Raw genomic sequence first — 14449 nt, 5'->3', positions numbered from 1 at the left:
TGCGGCTTTTACTCAGTCTTTCATCTGCAGACCTTCGGTTTCGTCTGAAGATGTCGACACAAAATTCCATTTTAATTGATTTTGCTTTTTATAAATACTTATTTATTAACCCCAAAAATAAAGTTGTTTTTTTCCAGTTAAACTGACATTGAAGGAACTTAAGTATTTTTGCAATCTACTATAAATGTATAAATATTGGACATTTTAGATTTTTATTTAATAATATTTGTATTTATTAAATGTAGCTATATTTCGCCCTTTTTTGTGCATTTATTGACACACTTTTTAACTCCATTTGTCTTTTAATGACTATTTGCTTTTGTTCATATTTAATGAGAAATAAACATATATCAATGTAACCTTCCATAATGTATTTATCTATAATTAAAGTAAAAAAAAAGTTTGATTAATTTTAATTAACACGTTTTAAATCAATGGAAAATTCTTGCGGAGACTGTGCTGAAACCTAGGTGGTCTTTTTTTCTGAATATTTTTGATTAAATTGTTATTTATATTTTCTTTTTTAATGTTTTATATGTTTCTCTGTGGATTTAACGGTGAATTTGGGTAATTTATTTTATTTTTTAATCCTGTCCAATCTCAATTATATAATCAAAGCTATACAAATGATAACATTTGATGTAATGATCTATTCTTTTTACCTTGATTTAAATATTATAGATATTATTAAAAAAAATGAAGACCTGCAGAATATCATGTCACGAGCCTCAAGTTTGATACCTAAGCTTTATAGTTGAATTAGTCGTAAATAAACGTAATAATGAATAAAATAATGAACATTAATTCAACATGTTTTCCTCACGTATTTCTTTGACTTGTTTCTTCATCACTGAGCTCCCAGTAGAGGTGAAGGACACGTGACCTCATGAAGAGCCAGTTTGTTCCTCCACAGAGGCTCACTCTCCCCTCACACCTGATTTCCGGTCTCAAAGCTCCCACTTCCTGTTCGAGGAAGTCGGGAGTTGACCCCAGACGTGACACGAGCCCACATCAGAGCACTGACGTCACTCAAACACACACCTGAAGATGAAGCTCGTGTTTCATGAAAGTGACGCCGCAGATGTTTGACGTTAAACTCAGATCCAGACATGCCTTTGAAATACTCGCACCGAGACTTCTTAGACTTTTGTTTTTAAAAAAAATAAAAGTGTTTTAAGCTTTAAATCGAGGATCGATGACTTGAAATTGTTATTGTTCGAGTCCCCCATCGTCTATGTTACTTTGCCTCCCTCTAGTGGTCACATGTTGAGCTGCAGGCTCATGTCAATGGAACGAAATTATTTATTTGAATAGAAATAAAATCTAAATAAAACAAATAGAGATTTAGAACATTGAAATTGGTCCACATAGTTTTCGCCCATACATGTTAAACCTCTGAATGGGGTTTATTATATTGTATTAATAAATGTATACATTTATAGCGTATTTGATTAATATCATTGAAGAAACACCCTCATACCAAAGTTATATACAGACTTTATTTTTACACTCCGGCTCCTTGAATAAATTATATTTACAGAGACATTTTTTACAAATGTTGTGTGTGCATGTGTTTGTGTATGTGTATGTGTATGTGTGTGAGTTTCAGTGATTTTAAGTCTCATCTCTTCTGGAAGAAGTGGATCAGAATTTTCTCTGCACTCACAATGCTGCTGGGATTGTTGAACTGCTGCAACCGCTTAATGTCTGAAACACACACACACAAACATGAGCCCACAGACACACAAACATGAGCCCACAGACACACAAATATTAGTCCACAGACACACAAACATGAGTCCACAGACACACGAACATGAGTCCACAGACACACAAACATGAGTCCACAGACACACAAACATGAGTCCACAGACACACGAACATGAGTCCACAGACACACGAACATGAGTCCACAGACACACAAACATGAGCCCACAGACACACAAACATGAGTCCACAGACACACAAACATGAGTCCACAGACACACGCAGACACACAAACATGCACCCACAGACACACAAACATGAGCCCACAGACACACAAACATGAGTCCACAGACACACAAACATGAGTCCACAGACACACAAACATGAGTCCACAGACACACAAACATGAGTACACGGACACACAAACATGAGTCCACAGACACACAAACAAAAGTCAACAGACATACAAACATGAGCCCACAGACACACAAACATGGGTCCACAGACACACAAACATGATTACACAGACACACAAACATGAGTCCACAGACACACAAACATGAGCCCACAGACACACAAACATGAGTCCACAGACACACAATCATGAGTCCACAGACACACAAACATGAGCCCACAGACACATAAACATGGGTCCACAGACACACAAACATGATTACACAGACACACAAACATGAGTCCACAGACACACAAACATGAGCCCACAGACACACAAACATAGGTCCACAGACACACAAACATCAGCCCACAGACACACAAACATGAGTCCACAGACACATAAACATGGGTCCACAGACACACAAACATGAGTCCACAGACACACAAACATGAGTCCACAGACACACAAACATGAGTCCACAGACACATAAACATGGGTCCACAGACACACAAACATCAGCCCACAGACACACAAACATGAGTCCACAGACACACAAACATGCACCCACAAACACATATACACGTATGAGCACACTCACATCAAATAACACATTCATCCACACACAAACACACGTTAAAATATTCACACAAACAAAGAAACAGACACATATAGACAAACATAAAAAATCTTAACTCATATAACACACACGCAAACAAACACACATACAATTAGTGTTAATTAGAATGAACTACACTGTAAAACCAGTGATATATTTTTGACCTGAGAGACATTAATACGACACAAAACTCAAATTCAACTCAAGTTAATGCAGAAAAGAGTGTCTTCATGTTGTTTCACCTCTGAGGACTGAAAACAAGGGAGACGGACCCACAACCTTCCCTTCGTCCAACACAAATCTTCTGCCATCTGGAAACAAGAGAACACACTCTGAACTCTTCTCAGAGTTCCGTCCTGGATTTAAAAGTTCATCCTTAAATTAAAGTTGAATCAAAGACTCACGCTTGCCCTTCAGGTACATCATGGACTGAGGACCCCAGTGTGTGTTCAGCTGCACACACACACGACAACATGTTGTGAGTCTCGGGAGGATGAGCGAGTGTGTGTGTGTGTGTGTGTGTGTTACCTTCTGTGTGTGACAAGAGTGAAGCAGCAGAGAAAGGATCAGCGAGCTCGTCCACACAGCAGCTGCAGCGTTCAGCATCTGGAGCGTAAAAGACATGTTTCGTGAGGACGGATTAGAAGTTAGTTTCGTCTCAATCGTTGTTTTCTGAGTCTCTCATGGATGTCGCAGCTGCTAACTTTAACAAGACAGACAAAATTTGGCTTTTATTTAAAGTCAATGGAAGTGGGCGAGCTCTGGTAGACCAGAAACCTTCAGATCTTTTTAATACTTTCGCAGTAAGGTAAAAATACGTCGGCCATTTTGAGTATGCACTGTTATTAGATCTGTTTTGACCTACCTTTTGAGCTGTGACTCGTCGTCGTTCAACTCTTTATTGAGCCACCAATCAATAGAGAGCTTTGTCTTCTGGCTCACCTCTGTCTTCCGGACATTTTCAATTTAATTAAATAATATTTTACACTTCAATGAATAAACCTGGTCACGACAGGTCAACAGGAGAAAAGACAGGACCAGGAGTTAAAAGGCAAGATGAAGTAAACCACGAGCAGACCAAGCTAGACGAGCTCAGGATGGAAGAAAGACTAGACGAGAATGAAGTGGACGATGCTGGACAACACAAGGTAATGAACGATGACAGGATGAAACGCACTCACCATCTCTGCAGCTCCGCTCCTGTCAAGAGTTTGTGGATCTGTCCGACACTCCGAGCTGCTTTTAAGGTTGAGGTTCGATCCGGGCTCCCGGTGAGTCCCTGCAGGGCTCCTGTTTACCGACGATTGACGGGAACAGCACAAAAACAATGTCTGACGTCACGGCCGTGATCGGCTCTTTGGAACATTGATAGCCGCGACGCGACACTGATCCGTGACTGAACCGACAAACGACTCACTTTCAAGAGTCGATCACTCTGACCTTTGACCTATGTTGAGGCACTAATTAACCACCGTTTTTTTTTTTGAGGGAGGAAAACAGAGTTCCCTGAGAAAAGATGATTTGAACACTTTTAATCACAGTTTAAAGCTGAAGTTTAAACAGACTCTTGGTGACGACGACGATGATGCTGCTGCTCAAGACTGTTGTTGATGGAGGCAACACAGCTGGGGTCACTCGTCCTTAATGGATTGTTTGTCATTGATGTTTCAGCTGGATCTCACTCTTCCTCCTTCTGACTGGAAAACATCCTCTCACACTCTGTGTTATCAGACACACGTCACTTATCGACTCACACAACAACAACCAGATATATATTATAATTTAATATAATATAATGTAAGATATTATAACGTTTTATAACGTAACGTAACATAATGTAAAGTTATATAATAAAATAAACTATACTATAATATAATATAATATAATATAATATACTATACTATACTATAATATAATATAATATAATATAATATAATATAATATAATATAATATAATATAATATAATATAATGCAATGCAATGCAATGCAACGCAACGCAACGTAACGTAACGTAACGTAACGTAACGTAACGTAACGTAACGTAACGTTACCTAACCTAACCTAATGTAGCCTAACGTAACATAATGTAGCGTAATATAATTGAATGTTATATAATGTTTTATTAGGTAACATAATATAATATAATATAATATAATATAATATAATATAATATAACGTTTTATAACGTAACGAAACTTAATGTAACGTAATGTAATATCATAATAATAATAATAATAATAATAATATAATGTTATGTAACGTGTTATAAGATAACGGAACAGAACGTTATGTAACGAAACATAATATAAAATAACATAACATAACATAACGTAACATAATATAATGTAACGTAACAACGTAATATAATATAATACAATATAATATAATATAATATAATATAATATAATATGATATGATATGATATGATATGATATAATATGATATGATATAATATAAAACAATATAATGTTTTATAACGTTAAGTAACGTAACGACACATAACATAACACAAAATAACATAACATAACAATATATGATATAATATAATATTATATAATATAATGTATGATTTATATTATAATGGCAGATTTGAAACAGATTAAATGGAGTTTGCCTTTTTCTATTTATTTAAAAACATAGTAATAATATCATGTATGAGTTGTCATATAATGTATCGCGTCAGCTGCCTCTCCTCTTGGGTTCAGTTTTCGCTGTTTCTCTGTAGTGTGAACACCAAAAAAATATATATAATATAATTTTATCCAAACAACATATATATGTCTTCAAAGCTGCGAATTCTAAGTATTACAAGTAAAATATTTTTTAAAAATCCAATAAAAGTTAATTATTCTGATTATGATAATAAAAGGACAAATATCAATTGTCACCACTAGATAGAGCCAAAGCTAATTATTACAATATATATTTTAGTTCGAGAGAATAAATAGGACAAAATAATATTGTTTTGCGAGGACATTAGACAAACTTGATGTACAATATAGAAGCAAAATTATTTGGAGAATTTCGAATAACTTTCTCAACTCATACAAGAGAGAAACCTGTTAAAATTTAGGTTTTTAACGGTTAGAAGTGAATAAAATGGTCAGAGTCATCTTCTGTCATTTACTAGACAATCTTTGATACATACATGGAAGCTATTGTTGTTCAGTGTGAGCATCTCTCATACAATCTCTGTCAGGAAGGTAACGTTTGTTTTCACCTCTAAGTTATCTAACAAATGTGCGTTTTAATGTTTATTATGTGGGAAAATACGAACAATAACGTGTTAGATTCACAGACACAAGCTGTGTCTTTACTTATATTAAGTTTAGAACGTATATAAAAATCGGAGTTATGTTACAATAGCATGCTAACCATATTAACTTAAAGAAATATGCAGTACGTACAACTTATGGCGTATACATGTTACTTAAACCTCCAGAATCTGAAAGTTAACAACATTTAGAGTAACATGTTTTGACAACTGTCTTTACTTTTAACACAAATTGAACAACTCAAGGTAAAAGTTGAAGTTAGCTAGTTAGTGAGTCATAATGCTAACATGCTAATGATAAACAATGTCACCTGTATTTTCAACTGACTTCATGAACATGTATTTGAGTTTGACTATTTGAATCTTTTAATGGAAGTGAATTAGTTTGTTTGAATAAATATTTAGAATATTACATTAACATGTTTACTAAAGGTTAGTAATAAGTATTTTTGACATGAGCTTTAAATAGAAATAGCTTTGCAAAAATATCTATTGAGTTAACTTAATTTTTTTTAAAGCCGATTAATATTAACTTAAATGAAGATTAGGGTGTTCAACGAGATGTTGTCTAATAAACTTTATATTATATTATATAAATGATAATTAAAAAATATTAAATGGAGTTAGTGGAACAGTTTATTTATTTTGACTGTAAAAGAAGAAAATCTATACTAACATCAGCCAATGATTATTAAAAGAGAGACTTGTGAAACATTCTGTTTATGTTTCTTCTTTTAAATAATTTGTTGGAGCTGCAAATTCGACTATGATTAAAACTTGGGTTTTGTGATTTTATAGATTTATAGTGATTTTATAATGACATTTAACACATTTTCTTTTTGTTCTGTATTAAGTAAGTAAGTAAGTCATTTGTATTTATATAGCGATTTTCCAATCAACCAACCTCTACCAGTTTATATTATCAATAAAAAAAAAACTCACAAGAAAAGTGTCTGATTCTGATATTTAATTGATTATCTTTTAAAACTAAAATTATTTTTCCTACCAGGTTTAAGACAAATTTCATTCAAATCAACAATTATGTTGAAAACATCACTATCTGTAATTGACTTGTGGATGAAAAACAAATATAAGATAGTTTTCAAGAACAAAAAACGCTACATAGTCGAGGCCTCTGTGACTTTCAGTGGATACAAACTTTTATTTACACAAAGAATCTGATTTCATAAGTCAAATCTTCGGCTCCGGGGTTTTAGGGGGAAGGGGTTGACGGCAGGTTGACATCTAGGACAGTGAGGGTCCGGACAATAGAAACATCAACCAGGAGAGAAGACAGACACTGACGAGGGACACATTAGGGATTGACGAGTTCATCTGATGTCACGGAGGACGGCAGACTGTCCAACGCTCCCATCTCTGCAGAGACAACACACAGGCTTCAGCATAATCCTGTTGAAGTATCGACAACCTCTATTTAAAATACCTTTAAGTTTGAGATACGACAGGAAGTCGATGATCGTGTGGATGATTTCTTCATCTGCTGTCCTGTGGGCCCCTGGAAGGCAAAGCAAAATACCAAATTGTTTTTTCTCTGTCAACTCCTGATGATTTGCGGAAGAATGGAACGTAGATAGTTTCTACCAAAGATTCGTTTGAAAGGACAAAGTGTGCATGAATTGATGAAGAAACATGATTTGTACGTGCACAGCAACTGTCTAAGATGTTTCTTTTTATTTAGGTTTCGAATCAACGACAGACCTGTCCTGAAGTCCTCCTCCTGGCCCATGTCCCTCTTCCCGGCCAGGCCCGGCTTGTCTCCCAGGCTCCGGTGTCCATCTATGCCATCTGGTTGGACAGGAAGTGAGCAGAGCGACGCCGTCATAGAAGCAGCACTCATAGAGATAAGTTCATCAGTCTGCAGACTCACAGTTCGACTCGTCGTTTAGGTACAAACAAAACTTGCTGATAAAGTCTGAACAGGAATCGTTCGATCCACTGAAGGTGAATTATCGATTGACAGAGTCCTTGGATTTGCATACAGGTGTTCCTGAACTCCTGGTTCACGTAATAACAGGAAGAAGAAAACTGTCATAGTGTATGTATAACACGTGTATATAACATGTGCAGTTGATGCTTTACTGCGAATGTTGTAAACCACAGTTGAAACTAAAAAAAAGGCAAGAAATAAACATGGTAAAAACTCTGATCAGATGTGGATCCTGTTGATAAATTCTTACATTTTAGTGTTAAAAATGAATCAAACAGAACACATTTTAACATTAAGTATAAGACCTGTATGCTCATGTACAATGACTCTGCAATCCTAAGACTAGTAAGTATGAAAGTATAACAATGTCATCAGAACATTAATGGTTGAATTAAACCTTTGAAATGTTGAAACTTTTTAAATTACTATTAACTGTTTATTAATTAAATAAAAAATATTTAAAAAGTGAAATATTTATTTTTACACTCAGTTTGATATTATAATTTAAAAATAAATATAAATGTATTCTTAATACATGTAGGTCGGTATTTATCTAGTACAACTGTACCTTTTAATATATTGATTTAAAAGGCTACAAATTAAAAAAAAAAATCATTGGATTTAGAATAGCAAACCCTATTTTCGTTCATTTCTTAAAAATATTTAAATTATTTAAACTAAATTATTAAAAAAAAAAAAATTCAATATACAAATTATTAAAAAGAAAATGCCTAAAAGAAATACAACATTTCAATTAAAAACAAATCGAAAGTTTCAATAAATGGAATTATAAATTTAACCTTTCAATATTCTGATGGCGCTGATATCCTTCCGGTTTGGGCGACTGATCTGAGGTCATCAACAAGTTTTGAACACACATACACGTACAGACGGCACGGGGACACACCTTCACCTAAGTTCTCAAACTGACATTTCTCTGGACTGAATCTCATTGTGTGTTTGGTTGTTTGCTTCCAAACGTGTACGGACCACCTGCAGGGCTTGTCTCAGTAGAATTGCGGTCGCAAATATATCAAAGATATATATTTAAGCAGAGGGAGGAGGCCACACAGACAATAACATCAGTGAGGAGGTGGAGGAGGAGATGACGAAGGAGGAGTAAAGCAGGAGAGATTAGAAGCGAGAAAGGTGATGACGAAGACCGCGGTGGTATAAATTAAACATAAAAGTCGATAACAAGGACAATTAGAGCATCAGAAGTAGCACTTGATCATGCGACTCTCTTCAAGCTGAAGTACAATCGACCCTGTGACCTTTAACGTTAAGTGATTTTCTCTTTTACTACTTTCATCAATTAGACTCTTTGAATCTCGATTTTAAAAGGTCAACTTGTTTTGTTTTCCTCGTTTGTTTTCTCGAACTATTGTGAATAGTAAAGTTAAGAAACTGCACTTATAAGAAATTAAACGTTTGTATCTCGCTTGGAAGTTGTTTAACGGTTTATCATCTGACTAAAAAGATGTTTCAGTGTTTCTGAATTTAATTATTTTTTTTAAAGCAGTCAAAAGTAACAACAAAAAGAATCCCAATGTCTTTAAATATGTCTATTCTCAGTCCTATAGTTATTTTTCTATTGCAACTGTACTAACATCTGCATTACTTTTTCTGTTTTTAAAAGTTTCCGGATTAATCTCTGATAAATGATTTGCTAGAAAACACAGCATTGATCGATATATGTTATGATGTCAACATGTACTTGAGTTAATCTTGTTCCTGAAACACCTTAAATCCCTATTTCATTCATTTTAAATGATATTTATTTGAATATTTTGCAATAAAAAAAAGCTTTTCTAGACGGAGGAGATCAGAGGAAAGTCTGAAGAAACCCTCACTCTTGGCTTCGTGTAGTGTGTAGCGAGAGGAGTAAACACAGCAAGCGAACACAGCGGGAGGTTTGTCAGACAGCAGGAGCAAAGCGAGAAGTTTTCAGGCAGAGCAATTCCTGGTCAAGACCCTGCAGCGGCCGTACGAGTGTTTCTATCTTACATTGAGTGATCAGCTCTTCTCTGCCTCTGGCACTGGGTGAAGCCTTTATCTGAATTAGGTGATCAATACGACCTGAAACACAGGATGAGGCAGGAGCAACCTTTACCTGTTTACCTGAGCTGCACACACACACACTGACAGCCACACACACAAGCACTTACACACACACAAAGAGAATGAATCTTTGTCCTGCAGTGATTGGAGCTCACTTTTGAAATAGTCAGCGTCGGCTAAATGAGTTCTCTAATGAGGCCGGGCAGGAAATGAGAGTAAATTACGGTGCAGACGGAGAGCAGGGACAAAAGAAGCCGAGAAGCTGATTCACAAATGAGCTGCATCACAACGCACGTGTTCAAGACCTTCATTTGGGAAGTGAGCTAATAAACAGCCCTCGGTATCAATTTAACTTTGGACAGAGTGCGGCTCTTTGTCTGCCTCTATCATCGCGCAAATGGATTCATACTGCGGCTTTCTTTTGTCGCCAGATAGAGCTTAGTCATTTGTTCCTTTAAAGCACTTAAAACTTGAAAAAAATGTCTTCAGATTGTTCTTCTTAATACACAGATGATTGTTTAAAAATACTTAATATAAAAGTAATGTTTAGTTGTATTACTTATCCTGCATCAGCATAAATCATCTGAGATTTAATGTTAAACCAGTTGAATCCCTTATTAAAAATGGAACAATAGAGGTCCGATGCTTAAAGAAAATAGACTCTTAATCAGATCTTTGTTATGTTGTAGCAGCGGACTTTGACATTTCACTCTCACTAATATTAAATTGTTTAAAGTAGGTCTAAAATATCAATTCGACTTCTGTCAGGTATCACAATAATATTTTTGTACAGAATACAGAAAACTGTGAACAAGGTTTTCCCCCCAAATAGTTGCTATACAAACTTATAATTAAGATGTACATATAAAATAAATAAGCAGAATTGATATATTGAATTTCTATTAAGTGAACTATTATTTGTTTTAAAATATACTGTTTCTGAATTCGTATGTGTTATTATTGAATTTCAAACTAATTTTCCCTTGAATTATTATTATTATTTATGTTTTAATATATTAAATATTCATGTTCATGCGTGTCTAAGTGAGTGTGTACACAGTACTTACGGGGACCTAACAGGTATCCAGCACTGTTGAGGGTCCAGCCTCGCTTCTCCTTCGCCTGCAGAACAGATAAAGTAACAGATAAAGTAATGATGAAGCATCAGATCAGTCCCTCTAGGATTTATGTGTTTTATATTATTTCTATTATTCAGTCATTCTTACAAACAAGCAAACATTTAAACTCTAATCTTCACTGTCGGGAATTGATGTTAATTTGTATCAATAATTTCCTGATAGTATGTCGAGACGAGAACATAAACATTTATGTCCTGATATAAAATGATACATTTTCCAAACAATAATGAGAATTTGACTTGAATTTAACATTAAGTATTTTCAGTAATAAAAAAGTGCTCGACATGTATCACGGTCAGATATGAATCCAGAGATTCTAGTTCCTCGTCACACATTTGAAGTCTCTGAAATGATGTTTCTATTATAAATACATTTTATTAAACCTTAAATAGCATATCTATAGTCCATGTAACATCAAGAGCAGATCTATAGTTAATTAAAATAAATGTACAATGTAATATAATCCATTAAAATACAGATTTGATCTTTCCATAAATGCATCATTAAACAATAATGTTCTTTCCTACACCATCATTTTTTCTCAAGTATGATTTCCCATCATGTTCAGGCTATTTAGTTCTTTCTTATTGATCCTTCACAAAAATCGCAGTATTTATTGTGCTCTTAGGATCTAGAAGCTCACACTGCGCACTTTTCTGCTGCACGTAGGAAGTACAATCTGCTAACTTGAGAAGGATAAATGTTTTACAATGTGGATTCAATTATACGTCATCTTGTCCTTTTGATATACATTCCAAGCGATCGGTGAGTTTTAAGTTCAACAATTTGGTCCAGGATTGAGGATTTAATTAGATTGTTTTTCAACTTTCACTAACCTGTTGGTGGTTTTGAGTGAGATTTTGAGCCAGTTAACCATCTACATATTTGGCTCAAATGATCTGATGTCTATTTAAGATAAGAAATCTTTTGGTTTGTTAAAATAAACTTTTCCATGCATTCCCTTTAACCAAAAATACTGTATGAATTAAAAAATGTTTTATAATAATTTCTGATATTTTCTGTTGTACTTTCAGAAATGTTTCTTAACTTTTTATCAATAAGAAATAACACCACTGTCCGAAAAATAATTTATAAATATAATAAATCATGTCAGATAATAAGCATACCATTTTATGAGGGATCATTTTACATTTAAGATTTTCAAATAATGTCCAAGATTTTCTTGCTTTTTGAAAAGTGCATTTTTTCTGTTGTTTTGAATGAGTTTATGTTAAAGTTCATAACACAAAGAATAGGATCTCTCTCAGAAAATCTCTCGCATTCGGATCTTACCGCGATGACCAGCCCGATGGTCTCCGACAGAGTTGCACAGAAGATGAGCGACACACAAAAAATCCCAAAACACTTCTGCATCTGAGAACCAAAAATTAAAGATGAAATAATTTTAAGTTTAACAGTAAAAAAAAAACGTTTCTCTTACCTTTGAATGGAAAGTCTGTGCTTCCTGTCGAGTCTCAACGTGTGTGTGTGTGTGTGTGTGAAGCTCTGAGTGGAGACATGAGAGGTTCCAGCCACCTTTTATTGTCACTCCAGCTCGAGAGCGTTCACGTGCACGAGCGCTCGCTGCCCCCCCGCAGGCAGCACGGCTGCGTCACCGATACAATTGAAATCATATAAGGGCAGCATCACATTTTATCACCCGAGAAGGCCGCAGGATCATTTATGTTCAATCATTTGATCCACAGATGTTATTGAACCCTTGAATCACAACGTGTTTACTGAAATTTTAATAGCAACAGTGATTCTTAAATCATTGAAATAGAAATTTATTTATTTATTCTTGTGATGTACGTATTCATTTCAACTTCTAATTTTAGTTTTTCATCTTTTTAATTCACTTAAATGATTCAACCCATATAGCATAAACCTATTTCATTTTGTGAAAATAATGTGATTTGTCACATAAAAATAAATAAAGATCATTATTTTAGTCTTTTTTTTTCTGCTCCACAAGGTCACATTGCACTCAAGTCAATCCCAGCGACTGGAGGTAAGAGACACCGTGAATGTTGTTTGTGGAACGATAGACATAAAACAGATTCCCCGGAAGAAATTTAAAATCCAGCCGAAGACTTCTAAAGAGTATTAGTATAGATCTGAATACAATGAGGAAACTCTGGACTGTTTCTGCGAAATGCTGAAGCAACTTTCAGGGGTTCAACCAGATTTGAGGATCAATTACATCCCAGAGTTCAATAGTGACTCATGAGACTGATGAAGGAAGAGGCAGAAGGTTCCGGGCAGTGTTGTTTTCTGAGAGTCTTTTCAAATGTTTCTCGTCTCAGAGATAAATGGTCACACTCTGATCTGGTCTTGCAGACCGACTGCTGAGGCGTTCCTGTCAGTGTTGCCGGTGACGGTCATACGTGATCTAGAGTACGAGCACTGACCCGCGGGGGGCATCGTCGCTCTCAGAACAAGAGAACCGATGGGAAGAATCCGTTCACCAAAATAAAGTCATACATCAAACACAAGTTAAACTTGTTGACTCTTTAATTATTGGTGACATATGACCAGAGAAGAGTTGAATGTATCAAATACATATCATTATATCACTTTATATTTTGATTTTCTATTTCTATGTCCTTTTTTTCCTCATTTATGGTGTATTTTCATTATCTTTCCTTCCTCTTACTTGATAAAAATTAAAAATTCTGTCTTGTCATAGTTACATTACATCTTTTATTTAGTGTATTTAACTTATTCGAATCCCTTTACATTTATATTTATATTGTTATTTTCTCATGTATCTCATTTTTTATTTGTTTAAAACATTAAATTACCATCATTTTACTAATTCAACAGTAATAATACATTTGAATTAATCAATTGGTTTGTTTTTTGTCTTTTTTTCACTCCTCTAGTCGAGTTTTTACTTGTTTCCCCTTTTTTATTGAGCATATAAAGTCATGTACAAAATAATTAGATAACCCTTTGTTTTCTTTGTATAAAGAGTACAAGGAAAGTACATTTTAAAGGAATCTCTTATTAGCGATTTTCTACTTTCATTATAGTTATCCAGACAACTATACTTTTCCTTGTACCAGACATTAAAATATAGTCTAAAGAATTAAGAAAAGAACGTGCTATCATTTAAATACCAATATTTAGATGCTTCTCTTGTAATTGTTATTTAACAAATTGATTGATCGATTGATGAAACTTTCTGTATCTATCTAGGCTAGTGATGATGCAATTTTGTTGCTTTTCACTTCTACTTACTTGCCATGACGTCATCATTAGAGCCCATGAAAGTTGCTTCTGCATCTTCATGACGTTACATCA

General features: G+C 34.7%; 1 protein-coding gene across 2 annotated transcripts; it reads right to left on the bottom strand.

The window, feature by feature from the left end:
- Positions 1 to 7159: 7159 nt before the first annotated feature.
- Positions 7160 to 12840, bottom strand: gal (galanin/GMAP prepropeptide). Of its 2 annotated transcripts, XM_087796990.1 has the most exons (7): positions 12585 to 12840; positions 12437 to 12517; positions 11072 to 11126; positions 9951 to 10022; positions 7715 to 7801; positions 7440 to 7511; positions 7160 to 7372 (listed from the first exon to the last, which is right to left on the bottom strand). In XM_087796990.1, the coding sequence occupies exons 2-7, from the start codon at positions 12515 to 12517 to the stop codon at positions 7311 to 7313; spliced, it is 429 nt and encodes a 142-aa protein (XP_087653116.1). In that variant the 5' UTR covers positions 12585 to 12840; the 3' UTR covers positions 7160 to 7310. The 2 variants fall into 2 exon arrangements, with proteins under 2 accessions (XP_087653116.1, XP_087653117.1); XM_087796991.1 differs by lacking the exon at positions 9951 to 10022 and having other exon boundaries at positions 12585 to 12687.
- Positions 12841 to 14449: the final 1609 nt, after the last annotated feature.

Source organism: Callionymus lyra, chromosome 8, assembly GCF_982586985.1.
Source record: "Callionymus lyra chromosome 8, fCalLyr1.hap1.1, whole genome shotgun sequence".
Lineage (NCBI taxonomy): Eukaryota > Metazoa > Chordata > Actinopteri > Syngnathiformes > Callionymidae > Callionymus > Callionymus lyra.
The sequence above is the reverse complement of the archived record's forward strand: the minus strand, read 5'-3'. Positions and strand labels throughout refer to the sequence as shown.

Excerpts from the sequence above, each read along its gene's own strand:
- gal (XM_087796990.1), bottom strand. The coding sequence starts at position 12,517 with ATGCAGAAGTGTTTTGGGATTTTTTGTGTGTCGCTCATCTTCTGTGCA. Across the intron at positions 11,127-12,436 it reads CCATCGGGCTGGTCATCGCG|GCGAAGGAGAAGCGAGGCTG; the intron begins GTAAGATCCGAA and ends TCTGTTCTGCAG. Across the intron at positions 7,802-9,950 it reads AGAAGAGCTGATCACTCAAT|ATGGCATAGATGGACACCGG; the intron begins GTAAGATAGAAA and ends CTGTCCAACCAG.